Raw genomic sequence first — 24,952 nt, forward strand, 5'->3', positions numbered from 1 at the left:
AAAACTTTGGCAGATGGAGTATTATTTTGTAAAGTGTGAGGTCATGCACTTTGACAGAAAAAAAATCAAAGAGCAAGTTATTATCTAAATGGAGAAAGATTGCAAAGTGCCGCAGTACAGCGGGACCTGGAGGTACTTGTGCATGAAACACAAAAGGATAGTATGCAGGTACAGCAAGAAATCAGGATGGCTAATGGTATCTTGGCCTTTATTGCAAAGGGGATGGAGTATAAAAACAGGGAAATCTTGCCAAAACTTTACAAGGTTTCGGTGAGGCCACACCTGGAGTTTTGGTTTCCATATTTACGAAAGGATATACTTGCTTTGGAGACAGTTCAGAGAAGGTTCACTAGGTTGATTCCGGGGATGAGAGGGTTGACTTACGAGGAAAGGTTGAGTAGGTTGGGCCTCTATTCATTGGAGTTCAGAAGAATGAGAGATGATCTTATCGAAACATATAAGATTATGAGGGGGCTTGACAAGGTGGATGCAAAGAGGATGTTTCCACTGGTGGGGGAGACTAGAACTAGAGGGCATGATCTTAGAATAAGGGGCTGCCCATTTAAAACTGAGATGAAGAGAAATTTCTTCTCTCATAGAGCTGTGGAAGCTGGGACATTGAATAAATTTAAGACAGAAATAAACAGTTTCTTAAACGATAAAGTGATAAGGGGTTGTGGGAAGTGGGCAGGGAAGTGGAGCTGAGTCCATGATCAGATCAGCCATGATCTTATTGAATGGCGGAGCAGGCTCGAGGGGCCGTATGGCCTACTCCTGTTCCTATTTCTTATGTTCTTATGTTCTTATGTACTCTGTCTGGACCCCTCATGATTTTGAACACCTCTATCAAATCTCCTCTCAATCTTCTCTGCTCTAAGGAGAACAATCCCAGCTTCTCCAGTCTATCCATGTAACTGAAGTCCATCATCCATGGAATCATTCTCGTAAATCTTTTCTGCACCTTCTCTAAGGCCTTCACATCCTTCCTAAAGTGCAGTGCCCAGAACTGGACATAATTCTCCAGCTGAGGCTGAACAAGTGTTTTATACAGGTTCAACATAATTTCCATGCTTTTGTACTTTTGTACCTTTATTCATGAAGCCCAGGATCCCGTAAGCTTTTTTAATTGCTTTCTCAACCTGCCCTGCCACTTTCAATGATTTGTGCACATATACTCCTAGGTCTCTCTGTTCATGCACCCCCTTTAGGATTGTTTCCTTTAGTTTATATTTCCTCTCCTCATTCTTTCTACTAAATGATATCAACTTGCAGTTTTCTGCATTAAATTTCATCTGCCACGTGTCCGCCCATTCCACCAGCCTGTCTATGTCCTCTTGAAGTCTGTCATTATCCTCCTCACTGTTCACTACACTTCCAAGTTTTGGGTCATCTGCAAATTTTGAAATTGTGTCCTGTACACCCACATCTAAGTAATTAATTATATCAAGAAAAGCAGTGGTCCTAGTACTGACCCCTAGTGTAAAAGGTATAGGGCGCGCAGAATTCTTAAAATGCATTCAGGAGAACTTTCAAGCCCAACAAGAGAGGGGGCAGATTTGAAACTTCGTTTTAGGGAATTAAGCTGGGCAGGTGGAAGGGGTATAAGTGGGAGTGCATTTTGGTGGTAGTGTTCATAATCCAGTTAGATTTAGGGTAGTTATGGAAAAGGACTAAGATAAACCAGGAGTAAAAGTTCTCAATTAGGGAAAGGCCACTTTTACTATGCTGAGATGTGATTTAGCAAAAGTGGACTGGATACAGCTACTTGATGCAATAATCAGTGTCAGAGCAGCAGGAGGCATTCGAGGACGAGATAGTGAGGGTTCAGAGCAAGTATGTTCCCTTGAAGAAAAAGGATGGGACCAACATCTAGAGCCCACTCAGGGCATACAGGGTAGAATAAGGCAAAACATTAAAGCTTATATCAGATACCAAAAGCTAAATACTGCAGGGGAGAGTTAGAAAGGAAATTAGGAAAGCAAAGAGAGAGCATGAAAAAATATTAGCAAGTAAAATCAAGGAAAACCCAAAGATGTTTTATAAATACATAAAGAGCAAGAGGATAACTAAGAAAAGAGTAGGGCACATTAGAGATAAAAAGCTAATCTGTGTGTGGAGGCGGAAGATGTGGGTATGGTTCTTAATGAATACTTTGCATCTGTCTTCACAAAAGAAAGGGATGCTGCAGACATTGTAGTTAAGGAGGAATGTAGAATATTAGATGAGATAAACATAATGGGAGAGGAAATATTAAGGGGTTTAGCATCTTTGAAAGTAGATAAATCATCAGGCCTAGTTAAATGTACCCCAAGCTATTACGAGAAGCAAGAGAGGAAATAGTAGAGGCTCTGACCATCATTTTCCAATCCTCTCTGGCTACAGGTCTGGTGCTGGAGGACTGCAGGACTGCTAACATTGTACAGTTGTTTAAAAAGGGAGAAAGGGATAGACCGAGTAATTACAGGCCAGTCAGCCTAACCTCGGTGGTGGGAAAATTATTGAAAAACATTCTGAGGGATAGTATTAATTGCCATTTAGAAAGGCATGGATTAATCAAGGGTAGCATATTTGCTGTAGTCTACATGGATTTTAGCAAAGCTTTTGACAAGGTCCAATATGGCAGACAGAAAACTAAAAGCCTATGGGATCCAAGAGAAAGTGGCAAGTTGGATCCAAAATTGGCTCGGTGGCATGAAGCAAAGTGTAATTGTCAACGGGTGTTTTTGTAACAGGAAGGCTGTTTCCAGTGGCGTTCTGCAGGGCTCAGTATTAGGTCCCTTGCTTTTTGTGCTATATATCAAAGGTTTGACTTCATTATCGAGGGCATGATTAAGAAGTTTGCAGATGATACAAAAATTGGCTGTGTGGTTGATAGTGAGGAAGAAAGCTTTAGACTGCAGGAAGATGGTCAGGTGGGCAGAAAAATGGCAAATGGGATTCAATCCAGAGAATCAATCCAGAGAAGTGTGAGGTAATGCATTTGGGGAGGGCTAACAAGGCAAGGGAATACACATTAAATAGTAGGACACCGAGAAGTGTAGAGGAACAGAGGGATCTTGGAGTGCATATCCATAAATCCCTGAAGGCAGCAAGACAGGTAGGTAAGGTGAAGGCATGTGGGACACTTTACTTTAATAGTTGAGGCATAGAATATAAGAGCAGGGACATTAAGCTTGAATTGTATAAAACACTAGTTAGGCCATAGCTAGAGTACTGCATACAGTTCTGATCACCACGTTACAGGAAAGATGCGATTGCATTAGAAAGGGTACAGAGGAGATTTATCAGGATGTTGCCAGGACTGGAGAACTTTCGCTATGAGGAAAGATTGGATAGGCTGGAGTTGTTTCCTTTGGAACAGAGGAGGCTGAGGGGAGATTTATTTGAGGTTATAACATTATGAGGGGCCGAGATAGAGTGTCTGGAAGGACCTATTTCTCTTAGCAGAGAGGTCAATAACCAGGGGGCATAGACTTAAAGTAATTGGTAGAAGGATTAGAGGGGAGTTGAGGAGAATGTTTTTCACCCAGAGGGCGGTGGGGGTCTGGAACTCACTGCCTGAAAGGATCGTAGACATAGAAATCATTGCATTTAAAAATCACTTGGATATGCACTTGAAGTGCTGTAACCTACAAGGCTGTGGACTAAGAGCTGGAAAGTTGGATAAGGCTGAACAGCATTTTTTCGGCCAGCACAGACACAATGACCTCCTTCTGTGCCGTAAACATCTATGATTCTAAGTATATATCCAAGTGTCTTTTGAACGTTAGTATTGAATCAGTTTCCATCACCCTTCTGAGCCAGAGGTGGTGGGTTCAAGTGCCACTCCAAAGACCTGAGTACAAAATCTAGGCTGACACTCCAGTGCGGAACTGAGGGAGTGCTGCACTGTCGGGAGTGCTGTCTTTCAGATGATAAACTGAGGCCTCATCTGCCCTCTCGGGTGGATGTAAAATATCCCATGGTATTGTAAAAAAATATCAGGGGAGTTCTCCCCATGTTCTGGTCAATATCTATCCTTCAACCAACATCAGTAAAACAGATGATTTGATCGTTATCACATTTCTGGGTACTTGCTGTGCACAAATTGCCTGTAGCCTTTCCGACATTGCAACAGTGACTATGCTTCAAAAAAGTACTTCATTGGCTGTGTAGCGCATTGGGAAGCCCTGAGATCAGGAAAAACGCTATGCAAATGCAAGTCTTTCTGTTGAACTTTCTTCTCCCTGCAGTCGGTCCTGCTCAGGTTTGCTGCTTTAAATGTTTGAAGAGAACTTCCACAGTTGCTATGGGGAGGGTCTTTCCAAGTGCAGCGTGCCGAATAGCCAGCAGCGATCCTTATCCATCTTCTCTGTGAATAAAGTCTGCCTTTTTGGCAGCTCGGTGTGAGCATGTGGTTACACTCTGTGCGCTGACGTCAAGGTTCTGTTGGTGGGTTGGAGCTTATTACCCGGGGACGGAGGGCAGAGCCTGGGCTGTGAGCGGCAGGAGCCAGCGTCTGGAGCAGTGTGTGGCAGAGGCACTCTCAACACCCCTGGGCTCCCTTCAGACACTTCTTCAACATCGTCAGCCCCTCATACACCAGCCCCGAGACCCGCAGTGTCCTAAAGTCCCACAGGATCCCTCTCTTAAAAACAGTCTTAGTATTAGCATAGAAGTTAATCGACGCGGTGATGGTTCCCCTGTCACTATGGTTCGTAGCTGGGATATTAGCGGTGAGCTTGACTACAGCGCTACGTGTAAGTTACTTGCGTCTTTCAGGGCTCTTTGATTTGCAGAGTTCAGAGACATTCAGGGGGACAATTTCAAGAGTTCTGGAATATTTCATGCAACGTTTATGCGAGATGGCAGTACGCAGAGTTTTGGGCACCGAGTATAATATCTTAAGCGATTTGTGGGAGATAGTGTAACCATTTCAGCTTTCTGGGATTTTCGGTGTAACTTTCTAAAGAGTTCTTGGACATTCAGTGTAACAGTTTAAAAGTTCTGGGTTATTCAGTGTAACAGTTTAAAAGTTCCTGGTTATTCAGTATAACAGTTTCCAAGTGCTGGGTTATTCAGGGCAACAGTTTAAACGTGTTGGGATATTCAGGGTAACTTATTCATACGGGTGGCGTATTGGTTCGGAGGTAAGGCACAGAGAGTAGGAATACTAGGTGTGTGCTCAAATTGGATGTGACTAGTGGTGTCCCCCAGGGATCTGCACTGGGACATCAGATTTTCACTATATTTATCAATGACTTAGATAAAGGAACAGAGAGCGCAATATAATACAAGCATGCTGGTGACACTAAAGTTCAGTGGTACTGTAGATGGGAGCAGCATGTTGCATAATTACAGTGATAAAGTGAATGGGTAAAACTGTGGCACTGTAAGGAAGTGTGAGGTCATCCACCTTGGATCTAAGAAAGATAGATCAATGTATTTTCTAAATGATGAGAAGCTAGAAACTGTGAAGGAACAGAGAAATATAGGAGTCTAAGTACAGAAATCACCAAAAGCTAGTGGATAGGTATCAAAATAATTCAAAAAGCTAATGGAATGTTGGTCTTTATCACAAGAGGCCTGTAATACAAAGGGTGGAAGTTACATTTCAGTTATATAACGAAAGAAAGGCTTGGATTTATACAGCGCTTTTCATGACCACCGGATGTCTCAAAGCACGTTACAGTCAACAAAGTACTTTTGGAGTGTAGTCACTGTTGTAATGTGGGAAATGTGGCAGCCAATTTGTGCACAGCAAGCTCCCACAAACAGCACTGTGATAATGACCAGATAGCTGTTTTGTTATGCTGATTGAGGGATAAATATTGGCCAGGTCACCAGGGATAACTCCCCTGCTCTTCTTCAAAATAGTGCCATGGGATCTTTTATGTCCACTTGAGAGAGCAGACAGGGCCTCGGTTTAACGTCTCATCCGAAAGATGGCACCTCCAACAGTGTAGCATTCCCTCAGCACTGCACTGCCTAGATTTTGTGCTCAAGTTCTGAAGTTGGACACCATCTTATATCATCTGGAGGAGACATGGGAAATCAGCTGGAACATTGCAGACAATTCTGGGCACCATACTTGTCAAAGCCTTGGAGAGGGTGCAGAGGAGATTTGCTAGAATGTTACCAGGGATGAGAGACTTCACTGATGTGGAGAGACTGGAGAAGCTGGGATTGTTTTCCCGAGAGCAGAGAAGGTTAAGGGAGATTTAATAGAGGTGCTCAAAATTCTGGGGGGTTTTAATGGAATAGTTGAGGAGACATTGTTTACATCAGCAGGAGGGTCAGTAACCAGAGGACACAGAATTAAGGTGATTGGCAAAAGAACCAGAGGGGAACTGAGAATTGTTTATACGCAGTGAATTGCTGTGATCTGAAATGCACTGCCTGAAAGGGTGGTGGAAGCAGATTCAATAATAACTTTCAACAGGGAATTGGATAAATACTTGAAGGGGAAAACCTTGCAGGGCTTTGGGGAAAGAGCAGGGGAGTGAGACTAATTGGATCATTCTTTCAAAGAGCCAGTTCAACCCTGTTTAGAGTACTCTGTTCAGTTCTGGGCACTGCTCCTCAGGCTGGATATATTGGCCTTGGAGGGGATACAGTGCAGATTCACCAGAATTATACAGGGGATAAAAGAGTTAAAATATGAGGACAGACTTCAAAGACTAAGCTTGTATTTCCCTGAGTATGGAAGATTAATTGAGGTATTTAAGATGACTGAAATAGTTGACAGGATAGATAGAGAGAAATGATCTCCTCTGATGGGAGAGTCCAGAACAAAGTGGCTATCAAGGGAAATCAGGGATAGTATTAAAGCCAAGGAAGTGGCATACAAATTGGCCAGAAATATCAGCGAACCCGGGGACTGGGAGAAATTTAGAACTCAGCAGAGGAGGACAAAGGGTTTGATTAGGGCAGGGAAAATGGAGTACGGGAAGAAGCTTGCAGGGAACATTAAGACGGATTGCAAAAGTTTCTACAGATATGTAAAGAGAAAAAGGTTAGTAAAGACAAACGTTGGTGCCCTGCAGTCAGAATCAGGGGAAGTCATAACGGGGAACAAAGAAATGGCAGACCAATTGAACAAGTACTTTGGTTCGGTATTCACTAAGAAGGACACAAACAACCTTCCGGATATAAAAGGGGTCAGAGGGTCTAGTAAGGAGGAGGAACTGAGGGAAATCCTTATTAGTCGGGAAATTGTTTTGAGGAAATTGATGGGATTAAAGGCCGATAAATCCCAGGGCCTGATGGACTGCATTCCAGAGTACTTAAGGAGGTGGCCTTGGAAATAGCGGATGCATTGACAGTCATTTTCCAACATTCCATTGACTCTGGATCAGTTCCTATCGAGGGGAAGATAGCCAATGTAACCCCACTTTTTAAAAAAGGATGGAGAGAGAAAACTGAATTATAGACCGGTCAGCCTGACATCGGTAGTGGGTAAAATGATGGAATCAATTATTAAGGATGTCATTGCAGCGCATTTGGAAAGAGGTGACATGATAAGTCCAAGTCAGCATGGATTTGTGAAAGGGAAATCATGCTTGACAAATCTTCTGGAATTTTTTGAGGATGTTTCCAGTAGAGTGGACAAGGGAGAACCAGTTGATGTGGTATATTTGGACTTTCAGAAGGCTTTTGACAAGGTCCCACACAAGAGATTAATGTGCAAAGTTAAAGCACATGGGATTAGGGGTAGTGTGCTGACATGGATTGAGAACTGGTTGTCAGACAGGAAGCAAAGAGTAGGAGTAAATGGTTACTTTTCAGAATGGCAGGTCGTGACTAGTGGGGTACCGCAAGGTTCTGTGCTGGGGCCCCAGCTGTTTACACTGTACATTAATGATTTAGACGAGGGGATTAAATGTAGTATCTCCAAATTTGCGGATGACACTAAGTTGGGTGGCAGTGTGAGCTGCGAGGAGGATGCTATGAGGCTGCAGAGTGACTTGGATAAGTTAGGTGGGTGGGCAAATGCATGGCAGATGAAGTATAATGTGGATAAATGTGAGGTTATCCACTTTGGTGGTAAAAACAGAGAGACAGACTATTATCTGAATGGTGACAGATTAGGAAAAGGGGAGGTGCAACGAGACCTGGGTATCATGGTACATCAGTCATTGAAGGTTGGCATGCAGGTACAGCAGGCGGTTAAGAAAGCAAATGGCCTTTATAGCGAGGGGATTTGAGTACAGGGGCAGGGAGGTGTTGCTACAGTTGTACAGGGCCTTGGCGAGGCCACACCTGGAGTATTGTGTACAGTTTTGATCTCCTAACCTGAGGAAGGACATTCTTGCTATTGAGGGAGTGCAGCGAAGGTTCACCAGGCTGATTCCCGGGATGGCGGGACTGACCTATCAAGAAAGACTGGATCAACTGGGCTTGTATTCACTGGAGTTCAGAAGAATGAGAGGGGACCTCATAGAAACGTTTAAAATTCTGATGGGTTCAGACTGGTTAGATGCAGGAAGAATGTTCCCAATGTTGGGGAAGTCCAGAACCAAGGATCACAGTCTAAGGATAAGGGGTAAGCCATTTAGGACCGAGATGAGGAGAAACTTCTTCACCCAGAGAGTGGTGAACCTGTGGAATTCTCTACCACAGAAATTTGTTGAAGCCAATTCACTAAATATATTCAAAAAGGAGTTAGATGAAGTCCTTACTACTAGGGTGATCAAGGGGTATGGCGAGAAAGCAGGTATGGGGTACTGAAGTTGCATGTTCAGCCATGAACTCATTGAATGGCAGTGCAGGCTAGAAGGGCCGAATGGCCTACTCCTGCACCTATTTTCTATGTTTCTATGTTTTAAACCTAAAATTAGAGCGAGGCCATTATGGACAGATGTCAGGCACACTCCTTCTCACAAAGGGTAGTGGAAATCTGAAATTCTCACGCCAAATGCTGTTGAGGCTAGGTCAATTGAAAATATCAAAACTGAGATTGATAGATTTTTGTTAGGCGAGCATATTAAGGAACATCGAACCAAGGTGGGTAGATGGAGTTAAGATACAGATCAGCCGTGATGTGATTGAATGGAAGCAAAAGCTGGAGCAGTTGACAGGCCTACTCCTGTTGATTATTTTGCTATGGTCCAGTTGGGGGTATTCAGGGTCAGAGTCTGAGTGTTCGGGTGTTCAGGGTCACAATCTGAGTGTTCGGGGTATTCAGGGTCTCAGAGTTCAGGGGTATTCAGCGTCTCAGTGTTCGGGGCATTCAGGGTCTCAGTCTCAGTGTTTGGGTTATTTAGGGTCACAGCGTTCGGGGTATTCAGGGTCACAGTGTTCGGGGTATTCAGGGTCACAGTGTTCGGGCTATTCAGGGTTACAGTGTTCGATGTATTCAGGGTCACAGTGTTCGGGGTATTCAGGGTCACAGTGTTCGGGGTATTCAGGGTCACAGTGTTCAGGGTATTCAGGGTCACAGTGTTCGGGGTATTCAGGGTCACAGTGTTCGAGGTATTCAGGTTCACAGTGTTCGGGGTATTCAGAGTCACAGTGTTCGGGGTATTCAGGGTCACAGTGTTCGGGGTATTCAGGGTCACAGTGCTCGGGGTATTCAGGGTCTCAGTGTTCGGGGTATTCAGGGTCACAGTGTTCGGCTTTTCAGGGTCACAGTGTTCGGGGTATTCAGAGTCACAGTGTTCGGTGTATTCAGGGTCAAAATGTTCGGGGTATTCTGGGTCACAGTCTCAGTGTTCGGGGTATTTAGGGGCTCAGTGTTCGGGCTATTCAGGGTCACAGTGTTTGGTGAATTCAGCGACAGTGTTCGGAGTATTCAGTGTCACAGTCTCAGTGTTCGGGTTATTCAGGGTCCCAGTGTTCGGGGTATTCAAGGTCAAAGTTTTCGGGCCAATCAGGGTCACAGTCTCAGTGTTCGGAGTATTCAGGGTCACTGTGTTCAGGGTATTCAGGGTCACAGTGTTCCGCGTATTCAGGGTCACAGTGTTCGGGGTATTCAGGGTCAAAGTGTTCTGGCTATTCTGGGTCACAGTCTCAGTGTTCGGGGTATTCAGGGGCTCAGTGTTCGGGCTGTTCAGGGTCACAGTGTTCGGTGAATTCAGCGACACAGTGTTCGGGGTATTCAGTGTCACAGTCTCAGTGTTCGGGGTATTCAGGGTCCCAGTGTTTGGGGTATTCAGGGTCAAAGTTTTCGGGCCAATCAGGGTCACAGTCTCAGTGCTCGGGGTATTCAGGGTCACAGTGTTCGGGGTATTCAGGGTCACAGTGTTCGGGGTATTCAGGGTCACAGTGTTCCGCGTATTCAGGGTCACAGTGTTAGGGGTATTCAGGGTCACAGTGTTCGGGGTATGCAGGGTCACAGTGTTCGTGGTATTCAGGGTCAGAGTGATCGGGATATTCAGGGTCACAGTGTTCGGGGTATTCAGGGTCACAGTGTTTGACTTTTCAGGGTCACAGTGTTCGGGGTATTCAGGGTCAAAGTGTTCGGGGTATTCTGGGTCACAGTCTCAGTGTTCAGGGTATTCAGGGGCTCAGTGTTCGGTGTATTCAGGGTCAAAGTGTTCGGGGTATTCTGGGTCACAGTCTCAGTGTTCGGGGTATTTACGGGCTCAGTGTTCGGGCTATTCAGGGTCACAGTGTTCGTGGTATTCAGGGTCAGAGTGTTCGAGGTATTCAGGGTCACAGTGTTCGGGGTATTCAGGGTCACAGTGTTCGGCTTTATAGGGTCACAGTGTTCGGGGTATTCAGGGTCACAGTGTTCGTGGTATTAATGGTCAGAGTGTTCGGGATATTCAAGGTCACAGTGTTCGGGATATTCAGGTCAGAGTGTTCGGGATATTCAGGGTCACAGTGTTCGGGGTATTCAGGGTCACAGTGTTCGGGGTATTCAGGGTCACAGTGTTCAGCCTATTCAGGGTCACAGTGTTCGGGGTATTCAGGGTCACAGTGTTCGGTGTATTCAAGGTCACAGTGTTCCACGTATTCAGGGACTCAGTGTTCGGGGTATTCAGGGACACAGTGTTCGGGGTATTCAGTTTCACGGAGTTCAGGGTATTCAGGGTCACAGTGTTCGGGGTATTCAGGGTCTCAGTGTCCGGGGTATTCAGGGTCACGCTGTTCGGGATATTCTGGGTCACAGTGTTCAGGGTATTCAGGATCTCAGCTTTCGTGGTATTCATAGTCACACTGTTCGGGGTATTCAGGGTCACAATGTTTGGGTGTTCAGGGTCACAGTGTTCAGAGTATTCAGTTTCACGGAGTTCGGGGTATTCAGGGTCACAGTGTTCGGTGCATTCAGGGTCACAATGTTCGGGGTATTCAGGGTCACAGTGTTCAGAGTATTCAGTTTCACGGAGTTCGGTGTATTCAGGGTCACAGTGTTCGGGGTATTCAGGGTCACAGTGTTCGAGTATTCAGGGTCACAGTGTTCCGCATATTCAGGGTCAGAGTGTTCGGGGTATTCAAGGTCACAGTGTTCCACGTAGTCAGGGTCACAGCGTTCGGTGTATTCAGGGTCACAGTGTTCAGGGTATTCAGGTTCACATTGTTCGATGTATTCAAGGTCTCAGTGTTCCACGTATTCAGGGACTCAGTGTTCGGGGTATTCAGGGTTTCAGTGTTCGGGTTAGTCAGGGTCACAATGCTCGGTTTATTCAGGGTCACAGTGTTCGGGGTATTCAGGGTCACAGTGTTCAGGGTATTCAGGGTCAGTTTTCTGACCATTCAGGGTCACAGTCTCAGTATTCGGGGTATTCAGGGACACAGTGTTCGGAATATTCAGAGTAACAGTGTTCGAGGTATTCAGGGTCACAGTGTTCGAGTTATTCAGGGTCTCAGTGTTCGGAATATTCAGGATCACAGTGTTTGGAGTATTCAGGGTCACAGTGTTCGGGGCATTCAGGGTCCCAGTGTTCGGTGTACTCAGGGTCACAGTGTTCGGGATATTCAGGGTCAGAGTGTTCGGGCTTTTCAGGGTCACATTGTTCCGGGTATTAAGGGTCACAGTGTTCGGAGTATTCAGGGTCACAGTGTTCGGGATATTCAGGGTCAAAGTGTTCAGGGTATTCAGTGTCTCAGTGTTCGGGGTATTCGGGGTCACGGTGTTCGGGATATTCAGGGTCACAGTTTTCGGACCAATCAGGGTCACAGTCTCAGTGTTCAGAGTATTCAGGTCACAGTGTTCGGAATATTCAGGATCACAGTGTTTGGGGTATTCAGGGTCACAGTGTTCGGGGTATTCAGGGTCCCAGTGTTCGGGGTATTCAGGGTCACAGTGTTCCGCGGATTCAGGGTCACAGTGTTCGGGGTATTCAGGGTCACAGTGTTCGGGGTATTCAGGGTCACAGTGTTCGGGGTATTCAGGGTCTCATTGTTCGGGGTATTCAGGGTCACGGTGTTCGGGATATTCAGGGTCACAGTGTTCAGGGTATTCAGGATCTCAGCGTTCGTGGTATTCACAGTCACACTGTTCGGGGTATTCAGGGTCACAATGTTTCGGTGTTCAGGTTCACAGTGTTCAGAGTATTCAGTTTCACGGAGTTCGGGGTATTCAGGGTCACAGTGTTCGGTGCATTCAGGGTCACAGTGTTCGGGGTATTCAGGGTCACAGTGTTCAGAGTATTCAGTTTCACGGAGTTCGGGGTATTCAGGGTCACAGTGTTCGGGGTATTCAGGGTCACAGTGTTCGGGTATTCAGGGTCACAGTGTTCGGGGTATTCAGGGTCACAGTGTTCGGAATATTCAGGGTCATGTGTTTGGGGAATTTAGGGTCACAGTGTTCGGGGTATTCAGGGTCACAGTGGTCAAGGTATTCAGGGTCAAAGTGTTCGGGGTATTCAGGGTCACAGTGTTCGGGGTATTCAGGGTCACAGTGTTCGGCCTATTCAGGGTCACAGTGTTTGGGGTATTCAGGGTCACAGTGTTCGACGTATTCAGGGTCACAGTGTTCCGGGTATTCAGGGTCACAATATTCGGCGTATTCAGGGTCACAGTGTTCGGGTATTCAGGGTCACAGTGTTCGGGGTATTCAGTGTCACAATGTTCAGAATATTCAGGGTCACAGTTTTCGGGGTATTCAGGGTCACAGTGTTCGGCGTATTCAGGGTAACAATGTTCGGGGTATTCAGGGTCACAGTGTTCGGGTTATTCAGGGTCTCAGTGTTCCGTGTCTTCAGGGTCACAGTGTCCGGGGTATTCAGGGTCTCAGTGTCCGGTGTATTCAGGGACTCAGTGTTCGGGGTATTCAGAGACTCTGTTCGGGGTATTCAGGGTCCCAGTGTTCGGTTTATTCAGGGTCACATTGTTCGCGTTATTCAGGGTCACAGTGCTCAGTTTATTCAGGGTCACAGTGTTCGGGTTATTCAGGGTCACAGTGTTCGGGGTATTCAGGGTCACAGAGTTCGGGGTATTCAGGGACACAGTGTTTGGGGTATTCAGAATCACAGTGTTCGGGGTATTCAGGGTCACAGTGTTCAGCGTATTCAGGATCACAGTGTTCGAGGTATTCAGGGTCAAATTGTTCGCGGTATTTAGAGTCTCAGTCTCGGTGTCTTCAAGGTCACAGTCTTCAGGGTACTCAGGGTCACAGTGTTCGGGGAATTCATTGTCACAGTTTTCGAGCTATTCAGGGTCACAGTCTCAGTGTTCAGGGTGTTCAGGGTCACAGTCATCGTGGTGTTCAGGGTCACAGAGTTTGGAATACTCAGGGTCACAATGTTCGGGGTATTCAAGGTCACAGAGTTCTGAATACTCAGGGTCACCGTGTTCGGGGTATTCAGGGTCACAGTGTTCGGAGTATTCAGGGTCACAGTGTTCGGGGTATTCAGGGTCACAGTGTTCCGGGTTTTCAGGGTCACAGTATTCGGGGTATTCAGGGTCACAGTGTTCAGGGTATTCAGGGTCACAATGTTCGGCCTATTCAGGGTCACAGTGTTCGGGGTATTCAGGGTCACAGTGTTCGACGTATTCAGGGTCACAGTGTTCGGGGTATTCAGGGTCACAATATTCGGCGTATTCAGGGTCACAGTGTTTGGGGTATTCAGGGTCACAGTGTTCGGGGTATTCAGTGTCACAGTGTTCAGAATATTCAGGGTCACAGTTTTCGGGGTATTCAGGGTCACAGTGTTCGGCGTATTCAGGGTAACAATGTTCGGGGTATTCAGGGTCACAGTGTTCGGGTTATTCAGGGTCACAGTGTTCAGAGTCTTCTGTGTCACTGAGTTCGGGGTATTCAGGTTCACAGTGTTCGGGGTATTCAGGGTCATAGTGTTTGGGGAATTTAGGGTCACAGTGTTGGGGCCATTAAGGATCACAGTCTCAGTGTTCGGAGTAATCAGGGGCACGGTGTTCGGGGTGTTCAGGGTCACAGTGGTCAAGGTATTCAGGGTCAAAGTGTTCCGGGTATTCAACGTCATAGTGTTCGGGGTATTCAGGGTCTCAGTGTTCGGGGTATTCAGAGACTCTGTTCGGGGTATTCAGGGTCCCAGTGTTCGGTTTATTCAGGGTCACAGTGTTCGGGTTATTCAGGGTCTCAGTGTTCCGTGTCTTCAGGGTCACAGTGTCCGGGGTATTCAGGGTCTCAGTGTCCGGTGTATTCAGGGACTCAGTGTTCGGGGTATTCAGAGACTCTGTTCGGGGTATTTAGGGTCCCAGTGTTCGGTTTATTCAGGGTCACAGTGTTCGGGTTATTCAGGGTCACAGTGCTCAGTTTATTCAGGGTCACAGTGTTCGGGGTATTCAGGGGCCCAGTGTTCAGGGTATTCTGGCTCAAAACTTTCAGCATATTCAGGGTCACAGTGTTCATGGTATTCAGGATCACAGCGTTCGAGGTATTCAGGGTCACAGTGTTCGGGGTATTCAGGGTCACAGTGTTTGGGGTATTCAGGGTCACAGTGTTCAGGGTATTCAGGATCCCAGTGTTCGGGGTATTCAGGGTCAAAATTTTCAGCATATTCAGGGTCACAGAGTTTGGGGTATTTAGAGTCTTAGTGCTCGGTGTCTTCAAGGTCACAGTCTTCGGGGTACTCAGGGTCACAGTGTTCGGGGAATTCATTGTCACAGTTTTCGAGTTATTCAGGGTCACAGTCTCAGTGTTCAGGGTGTTCAGGGTCACAGTGTTCGGGGTGTTCAGGGTCACAGAGTTTGGAATACTCAGGGTCACAGTTTTCGGGGTATTCAAGGTCACAGAGTTCGGAATACTCAGGGTCACAGTGTTCGGGGTATTCTGGGTCACAGTGTTCAGAGTATTCAGGGTCACAGTGTTCGGGGTATTCATAGTCACAGAGTTCCGGGTATTCAGGATCACAGTGTTTGGGGTATTCAGGGTCACAGTGTTCGGCCTATTCAGGGTCACAGTGTTCGGGGTATTCAGGGTCACAGTGTTCGGCGTATTCAGGGTAACAATGTTCGGTGTATTCAGGGTCACAGTGTTCAGTGTATTCAGTGTCACGGAGTTCGGGGTATTCAGGGTCACTGTGTTCGGGTTATTCAGGGTCACAGAGTTCGGGGTATTCAGGGTCACAGTGTTCGGAATATTCAGGGTCATGTGTTTGGGGAAATTAGGGTCACATTGTTCGGGCCATTAAGTGTAACAGTCTCAGTGTTCAGAGTATTGAGGGTCACAGTGTTTGGGGTATTCAGGGTCACAGTGTATGGGGTATTCAGGGTCACAGTGTTCGGGGTATTCAGGGTCACAGTTTGTGGGGTATTCACAGTGTTCTGGCTATTCAGGGTCACAGAGTTCGGAATATTCAGGGTCACAGTGTTCGGGCTATTCAGGGTCATAGTGTTCGGGGTATTCAGGGTCACAGTGTTCGGGGTATTCAGGGTCACAGTGTCCGGAGTATTCAGGTCACAGTGTTCGGAATATTCAGGGTCACAGTGTTCAGAGTATTCAGAGTCACAGTGTTCGGGGTATTCAGGGTCACAGTGTTCGGAGTATTCATGTCACAGTGTTCGGAATATTCAGGGTCACAGTGTTCACAGTATTCAGGGTCACAGTGTTTGGAACATTCAGGGTCACAGTGTTCGAAGTATTCAGGGTCACGGTGTTCGGTGTATTAAGGGGCACAGTGTTCGTTTTATTCAGGGTCACATTGCTCGGTTTATTCAGGGTCACAGTGTTCGGGGTATTCAGGGTCACAGTGTTCGAGTTATTCAGGGTCACAATGCTCGGTGTATTCAGGGACTCAGTGTTCGGGTTATTCAGGGTCACAGTGCTCGGTTTATTCAGGGTCACAGTGTTCAGGGTATTCAGGGTCAGTTTTCTGACCATTCAGGGTCACAGTCTCAGTGTTCGGGGTATTCAGGGACACAGTGTTCGGAATATTCAGGGTAACAGTGTTCGAGGTATTCAGTGTCACAGTGTTCAGAATATTCAGGGTCTCAGTGTTCAGAATATTCAGGATCACAGTGTTTGGGGTATTCATGGTCACAGTGTCAGCGTATTCAGGATCACAGTGTTCGGAGTATTCAGGGTCAAATTGTTCGGGGTATTTAGAGTCTCAGTGCTCGGTGTCTTCAAGGTCACAGTCTTCGGGGTACTCAGGGTCACAGTGTTCGGGGATTACATTGTCAAAGTTTTCGAGATATTCAGGGTCACAGTCTCAGTGTTCAGGGTGTTCAGGGACACAGTGTTCGGGGTGTTCAGGGTCACAGAGTTCGGAATATTCAGTGTCACAGTGTTCAGTGTATTCAGTGTCACGGAGTTCGGGGTATTCAGGGTCACAGTGTTCGGGTTATTCAGGGTCACAGAGTTCGGGGTATTCAGGGTCACAGTGTTCGGAATATTCAGGGTCATGTGTTTGGGGAATTTAGAGTCACAGTGTTCGGGCCATTCAGTGTAACAGTCTCAGTGTTCAGAGTATTCAGGGTCACAGTGTTTGGGGTATTCAGGGTCCCAGTGTTCGGGGTATTCAGGGTCAAAATTTTCAACATATTCAGGGTCACAGAGTTTGGGGTATTTAGAGTCTTAGTGCTCGGTGTCTTCAAGGTCACAGTCTTCGGGGTACTCAGGGTCACAGTGTTCGGGGAATTCATTGTCACAGTTTTCGAGTTATTCAGGGTCACAGTCTCAGTGTTCAGGGTGTTCAGGGTCACAGTGTTCGGGGTGTTCAGGGTCACAGAGTTTGGAATACTCAGGGTCACAGTTTTCGGGGTATTCAAGGTCACAGAGTTCGGAATACTCAGGGTCACAGTGTTCGGGGTATTCTGGGTCACAGTGTTCAGAGTATTCAGGGTCACAGTGTTCGGGGTATTCATAGTCACAGAGTTCCGGGTATTCAGGGTCACAGTGTTCGGGGTATTCAGGGTCACAGTGTTCGGCCTATTCAGGGTCACAGTGTTCGGGGTATTCAGGGTCACAGTGTTCGGCGTATTCAGGGTAACAATGTTCGGTGTATTCAGGGTCACAGTGTTCAGTGTATTCAGTGTCACGGAGTTCGGGGTATTCAGGGTCACTGTGTTCGGGTTATTCAGGGTCACAGAGTTCGGGGTATTCAGGGTCACAGTGTTCGGAATATTCAGGGTCATGTGTTTGGCGAATTTAGGGTCACATTGTTCGGGCCATTAAGTGTAACAGTCTCAGTGTTCAGAGTATTGAGGGTCACAGTGTTTGGGGTATTCAGGGTCACAGTGTATGGGGTATTCAGGGACACAGTGTTCGGGGTATTCAGGGTCACAGTTTGTGGGGCATTCACAGTGTTCTGGCTATTCAGGGTCACAGAGTTCGGAATATTCAGGGTCACAGTGTTCGGGCTATTCAGGGTCATAGTGTTCGGGGTATTCAGGGTCACAGTGTTCGGGGTATTCAGGGTCACAGTGTTCGGAGTATTCAGGTCACAGTGTTCGGAATATTCAGGGTCACAGTGTTCAGAGTATTCAGAGTCACAGTGTTCGGGGTATTCAGGGTCACAGTGTTCGGAGTATTCATGTCACAGTGTTCTGAATATTCAGGGTCACGGTGTTCACAGTATTCAGGGTCACAGTGTTTGGAACATTCAGGGTCACAGTGTTCGAAGTATTCAGGGTCACGGTGTTCGGTGTATTAAGGGGCACAGTGTTCGTGTTATTCAGGGTCACATTGCTCGGTTTATTCAGGGTCACAGTGTTCGGGGTATTCAGGGTCACAGTGTTCGGGTTATTCAGGGTCACAATGCTCGGTGTATTCAGGGACTCAGTGTTCGGGTTATTCAGGGTCACAGTGCTCGGTTTATTCAGGGTCACAGTGTTCAGGGTATTCTGGGTCAGTTTTCTGACCATTCAGGGTCACAGTCTCAGTGTTCGGGGTATTCAGGGACACAGTGTTCGGAATATTCAGGGTAACAGTGTTCGAGGTATTCAGTGTCACAGTGTTCAGAATATTCAGGGTCTCAGTGTTCAGAATATTCAGGATCACAGTGTTTGGGGTATTCATGGTCACAGTGTTCAGCGTATTCAGGATCACAGTGTTCGGAGTATTCAGGGTCAAATTGTTCGGGGTATTTAGAGTCTCAGTGCTCGGTGTCTTCAAGGTCACAGTCTTCGGGGTACTCAGGGTCACAGTGTTCGGGGATTACATTGTCACAGTTTTCGAGGTATTCAGGGTCACAGTCTCAGTGTTCAGGGTGTTCAGGGACACAGTGTTCGGGGTGTTCAGGGTCACAGAGTTCGGAATATTCAGTGTCACAGTGTTCAGTGTATTCAGTGTCACGGAGTTCGGGGTATTCAGGGTCACAGTGTTCGGGTTATTCAGGGTCACAGAGTTCGGGGTATTCAGGGTCACAGTGTTCGGAATATTCAGGGTCATGTGTTTGGGGAATTTAGAGTCACAGTGTTCGGGCCATTCAGTGTAACAGTCTCAGTGTTCAGAGTATTCAGGGTCACAGTGTTTGGGGTATTCAGGGTCACAGTGTTTGGGGTATTCAGGGTCACAGTGTTCAGGGTATTCAGGGTCCCAGTGTTCGGGGTATTCAGGGTCAAAATTTTCAACATATTCAGGGTCACAGAGTTTGGGGTATTTAGAGTCTTAGTGCTCGGTGTCTTCAAGGTCACAGTCTTCGGGGTACTCAGGGTCACAGTGTTCGGGGAATTCATTGTCACAGTTTTCGAGTTATTCAGGGTCACAGTCTCAGTGTTCAGGGTGTTCAGGGTCACAGTGTTCGGGGTGTTCAGGGTCACAGAGTTTGGAATACTCAGGGTCACAGTTTTCGGGGTATTCAAGGTCACAGAGTTCGGAATACTCAGGGTCACAGTGTTCGGGGTATTCTGGGTCACAGTGTTCAGAGTATTCAGGGTCACAGTGTTCGGGGTATTCATAGTCACAGAGTTCCGGGTATTCAGGGTCACAGTGTTCGGGGTATTCAGGGTCACAGTGTTCGGCCTATTCAGGGTCACAGTGTTCGGGGTATTCAGGGTCACAGTGTTCGGCGTATTCAGGGTAACAATGTTCGGTGTATTCAGGGTCACAGTGTTCAGTGTATTCAGTGTCACGGAGTTCGGGGTATTCAGGGTCACTGTGTTCGGGTTATTCAGGGTCACAGAGTTCGGGGTATTCAGGGTCACAGTGTTCGGAATATTCAGGGTCATGTGTTTGGCGAATTTAGGGTCACATAGTTCGGGCCATTAAGTGTAACAGTCTCAGTGTTCAGAGTATTGAGGGTCACAGTGTTTGGGGTATTCAGGGTCACAGTGTATGGGGTATTCAGGGTCACAGTGTTCGGGGTATTCAGGGTCACAGTTTGTGGGGCATTCACAGTGTTCTGACTATTCAGGGTCACATAGTTCGGAATATTCAGGGTCACAGTGTTCGGGCTATTCAGGGTCATAGTGTTCGGGGTATTCAGGGTCACAGTGTTCGGGGTATTCAGGGTCACAGTGTTCGGAGTATTCAGGTCACAGTGTTCGGAATATTCAGGGTCACAGTGTTCAGAGTATTCAGAGTCACAGTGTTCGGGGTATTCAGGGTCACAGTGTTCGGAGTATTCATGTCACAGTGTTCGGAATATTCAGGGTCACGGTGTTCACAGTATTCAGGGTCACAGTGTTTGGAACATTCAGGGTCACAGTGTTCGAAGTATTCAGGGTCACGGTGTTCGGTGTATTAAGGGGCACAGTGTTCGTGTTATTCAGGGTCACATTGCTCGGTTTATTCAGGGTCACAGTGTTCGGGGTATTCAGGGTCACAGTGTTCGGGTTATTCAGGGTCACAATGCTCGGTGTATTCAGGGACTCAGTGTTCGGGTTATTCAGGGTCACAGTGCTCGGTTTATTCAGGGTCACAGTGTTCAGGGTATTCTGGGTCAGTTTTCTGACCATTCAGGGTCACAGTCTCAGTGTTCGGGGTATTCAGGGACACAGTGTTCGGAATATTCAGGGTAACAGTGTTCGAGGTATTCAGTGTCACAGTGTTCAGAATATTCAGGGTCTCAGTGTTCAGAATATTCAGGATCACAGTGTTTGGGGTATTCATGGTCACAGTGTTCAGCGTATTCAGGATCACAGTGTTCGGAGTATTCAGGGTCAAATTGTTCGGGGTATTTAGAGTCTCAGTGCTCGGTGTCTTCAAGGTCACAGTCTTCGGGGTACTCAGGGTCACAGTGTTCGGGGATTACATTGTCACAGTTTTCGAGGTATTCAGGGTCACAGTCTCAGTGTTCAGGGTGTTCAGGGACACAGTGTTCGGGGTGTTCAGGGTCACAGAGTTCGGAATATTCAGTGTCACAGTGTTCAGTGTATTCAGTGTCACGGAGTTCGGGGTATTCAGGGTCACAGTGTTCGGGTTATTCAGGGTCACAGAGTTCGGGGTATTCAGGGTCACAGTGTTCGGAATATTCAGGGTCATGTTTTTGGGGAATTTAGGGTCACAGTGTTCGGGCCATTCAGTGTAACAGTCTCAGTGTTCAGAGTATTCAGGGTCACAGTGTTTGGGGTATTCAGGGTCACAGTGTTTGGGGTATTCAGGGTCACAGTGTTCGGAGTATTCAGGGTCACAGTTTGCGGGATATTCACAGTGTTCTGGCTATTCAGGGTCACAGAGTTCGGAATATTCAGGGTCACAGTGTTCGGGCCATTCAGTGTAACAGTCTCAGTGTTCAGAGTATTCAGGGTCACAGTGTCCGGGGTATTCAGGGTCCCAGTCTTCGTTTATTCAGGGTCACAGTGTTCGGGGTATTCAGGGACTCAGTATTCGGGTTATTCAGGGTCGCAGTGCTCGGTTTATTCAGGGTCACAGTGTTCGGTGTATTCAGGGTCACAGTGTTCGGGTTATTCAGGGTCACAGTGCTCGGTTTATTCAGGGTCACAGTGTTCGGGGTATTCAGGGTCACAGTGTTCAGAGTATTCAGGGTCACAGTGTTCGTGGTATTCAGGGTCACAGAGTTCCGGGTATTCAGGGTCACAGTGTTCGGGGTATTCAGGGTCACAGTGTTCGGCCTATTCAGGGTCACAGTGTTCGGTGTATTCAGGGTCACAGTGTTCGGTGTATTCAAGGTCACAGTGTTCCACGTATTCAGGGACTCAGTGTTCGGGGTATTCAGGGTCACAGTGTTCGGGGTATTCAGGGACACAGTGTTCAGGGTATTCAGGGTCACAGTTTTCGAGGTATTCACAGGGTTCGGGATATTCAGGGTCACAGTGTTCGAGGTATTGAGGGTCACAGTGTTCGAGGTATTCAGGGTCACAGTGTTCGGGGTATTCAGGGTCACAGTGTTCAGAGTATTCAGGGTCAGTTTTATGACCATTCAGGGTCACAGTCTCAGTATTCGGGGTATTCAGGGACACAGTGTTCGGAATATTCAGGATAACAGTGTTCGAGGTATTCAGGGTCACAGTGTTCGGAATATTCAGGCTCTCAGTGTTCGGAATATTCCCGATCACAGTGTTTGCGGTATTCAGGGTCACAGTGTTCGGGGTATTCAGGGTCACAGTGTTCGGGGTATTCAGGGTCCCAGTGTTCGGGGTATTCAAGGCCAAAATTTTCAGCGTATTCAGGGTCACAGAGTTCGGGGTATTCAGGGACACAGTGTTCGGGTATTCAGAATCACAGTGTTCGGCGTATTCAGGGTCACAGTGTTCGGGTCATTCAGGGTCATCGTGTTTGGGATATTCAGGGTCACAGTGTTCAGCGTATTCAGGATCACAGTGTTCGGGGTATTAAGGGTCACAGTGTTCGGGTTATTCAGGGTCACAGTGTTCAGGGTATTCAGGGACTCAGTGTTCGGGTTATTCAGGGTCACAGTGCTCGGTTTATTCAGGGTCACAGTGTTCAGGGTATTCAGGGTCACAGTGTTCAGGGTATTCAGGGTCAGTTTTCTGACCATTCAGGGTCACAGTCTCAGTATTCGAGGTATTCAGGGTCACAGTGTTGAGAATATTCGGGGTCTCAGTGTTCGGAATATTCAGGATCACAGTGTTTGGGGTATTCAGGGTCACAGTGTTCGGGGTATTCAGGATCACAGTGTTCGGAATATTCAGGGTCATGTGTTTGGGGAATTTAGGGTCACAGTGTTCGGGCCATTCAGTGTAACAGTCTCAGTGTTCAGAGTATTCACGGTCACAGTGTTTGGGGTATTCAGGGTCACAGTGTTTGGGGTATTCAGGGTCACAGTGTTCGGGGTATTCAGGGTCACAGTTTGCGGGATATTCACAGTGTTCTGGCTATTCAGGGTCACAGAGTTCGGAATATTCAGGGTCACAGTGTTCGGGCCATTCAGTGTAACAGTCTCAGTGTTCAGAGTATTCAGGGTCACAGTGTCCGGGGTATTCAGGGTCCCAGTCTTCGTTTATTCAGGGTCACAGTGTTCGGGGTATTCAGGGACTCAGTGTTCGGGTTATTCATGGTCGCAGTGCTCGGTTTATTCAGGGTCACAGTGTTCGGTGTATTCAGGGTCACAGTGTTCGGTTTATTCAGGGTCACAGTGTTCGGAGTAATCAGGGGCACAGTGTTCGGGGTGTTCAGGGTCACAGTGGTCAAGGTATTCAGGGTCAAAGTGTTCCGGGTATTCAACGTCATAGTGTTCGGGGTATTCAGGGTCTCAGTGTTCGGGGTATTCAGAGACTCTGTTCGGGGTATTCAGGGTCCCAGTGTTCGGTTTATTCAGGGTCACAGTGTTCGGGTTATTCAGGGTCTCAGTGTTCCGTGTCTTCAGGGTCACAGTGTCCGGGGTATTCAGGGTCTCAGTGTCCGGTGTATTCAGGGACTCAGTGTTCGGGGTATTCAGAGACTCTGTTCGGGGTATTTAGGGTCCCAGTGTTCGGTTTATTCAGGGTCACAGTGTTCGGGTTATTCAGGGTCACAGTGCTCAGTTTATTCAGGGTCACAGTGTTCGGGGTATTCAGGGGCCCAGTGTTCAGGGTATTCTGGCTCAAAACTTTCAGCATATTCAGGGTCACAGTGTTCATGGTATTCAGGATCACAGCGTTCGAGGTATTCAGGGTCACAGTGTTCGGGGTATTCAGGGTCACAGTGTTTGGGGTATTCAGGGTCACAGTGTTCAGGGTATTCAGGATCCCAGTGTTCGGGGTATTCAGGGTCAAAATTTTCAGCATATTCAGGGTCACAGAGTTTGGGGTATTTAGAGTCTTAGTGCTCGGTGTCTTCAAGGTCACAGTCTTCGGGGTACTCAGGGTCACAGTGTTCGGGGAATTCATTGTCACAGTTTTCGAGTTATTCAGGGTCACAGTCTCAGTGTTCAGGGTGTTCAGGGTCACAGTGTTCGGGGTGTTCAGGGTCACAGAGTTTGGAATACTCAGGGTCACAGTTTTCGGGGTATTCAAGGTCACAGAGTTCGGAATACTCAGGGTCACAGTGTTCGGGGTATTCTGGGTCACAGTGTTCAGAGTATTCAGGGTCACAGTGTTCGGGGTATTCATAGTCACAGAGTTCCGGGTATTCAGGGTCACAGTGTTCGGGGTATTCAGGGTCACAGTGTTCGGCCTATTCAGGGTCACAGTGTTCGGGGTATTCAGGGTCACAGTGTTCGGCGTATTCAGGGTAACAATGTTCGGTGTATTCAGGGTCACAGTGTTCAGTGTATTCAGTGTCACGGAGTTCGGGGTATTCAGGGTCACTGTGTTCGGGTTATTCAGGGTCACAGAGTTCGGGGTATTCACGGTCACAGTGTTCGGAATATTCAGGGTCATGTGTTTGGGGAAATTAGGGTCACATTGTTCGGGCCATTAAGTGTAACAGTCTCAGTGTTCAGAGTATTGAGGGTCACAGTGTTTGGGGTATTCAGGGTCACAGTGTATGGGGTATTCAGGGTCACAGTGTTCGGGGTATTCAGGGTCACAGTTTGTGGGGTATTCACAGCGTTCTGGCTATTCAGGGTCACAGAGTTCGGAATATTCAGGGTCACAGTGTTCGGGCTATTCAGGGTCATAGTGTTCGGGGTATTCAGGGTCACAGTGTTCGGGGTATTCAGGGTCACAGTGTCCGGAGTATTCAGGTCACAGTGTTCGGAATATTCAGGGTCACAGTGTTCAGAGTATTCAGAGTCACAGTGTTCGGGGTATTCAGGGTCACAGTGTTCGGAGTATTCATGTCACAGTGTTCGGAATATTCAGGGTCACAGTGTTCACAGTATTCAGGGTCACAGTGTTTGGAACATTCAGGGTCACAGTGTTCGAAGTATTCAGGGTCACGGTGTTCGGTGTATTAAGGGGCACAGTGTTCGTGTTATTCAGGGTCACATTGCTCGGTTTATTCAGGGTCACAGTGTTCGGGGTATTCAGGGTCACAGTGTTCGAGTTATTCAGGGTCACAATGCTCGGTGTATTCAGGGACTCAGTGTTCGGGTTATTCAGGGTCACAGTGCTCGGTTTATTCAGGGTCACAGTGTTCAGGGTATTCAGGGTCAGTTTTCTGACCATTCAGGGTCACAGTCTCAGTGTTCGGGGTATTCAGGGACACAGTGTTCGGAATATTCAGGGTAACAGTGTTCGAGGTATTCAGTGTCACAGTGTTCAGAATATTCAGGGTCTCAGTGTTCAGAATATTCAGGATCACAGTGTTTGGGGTATT

The 24,952-nt window shown here is 47.2% G+C and overlaps 1 protein-coding gene across 1 annotated transcript in view; it reads left to right on the forward strand.

The window, feature by feature from the left end:
* The first annotated feature begins 4,514 nt into the window (after window positions 1-4,514).
* The window catches only part of LOC139263961 (A disintegrin and metalloproteinase with thrombospondin motifs 3-like), a 930,658-nt gene continuing 910,220 nt past the window's right edge, over window positions 4,515-24,952 (forward strand). Inside the window, exon 1 of the mRNA XM_070880060.1 lies at window positions 4,515-4,739. Coding sequence (XP_070736161.1) covers window positions 4,674-4,739 — 66 coding nt within the window. The 5' untranslated portion in view covers window positions 4,515-4,673. The remainder of the gene's footprint in view (window positions 4,740-24,952) is intronic.

The sequence above is a fragment of the Pristiophorus japonicus genome, chromosome 1, assembly GCF_044704955.1.
Source record: "Pristiophorus japonicus isolate sPriJap1 chromosome 1, sPriJap1.hap1, whole genome shotgun sequence".
NCBI lineage: Eukaryota > Metazoa > Chordata > Chondrichthyes > Pristiophoridae > Pristiophorus > Pristiophorus japonicus.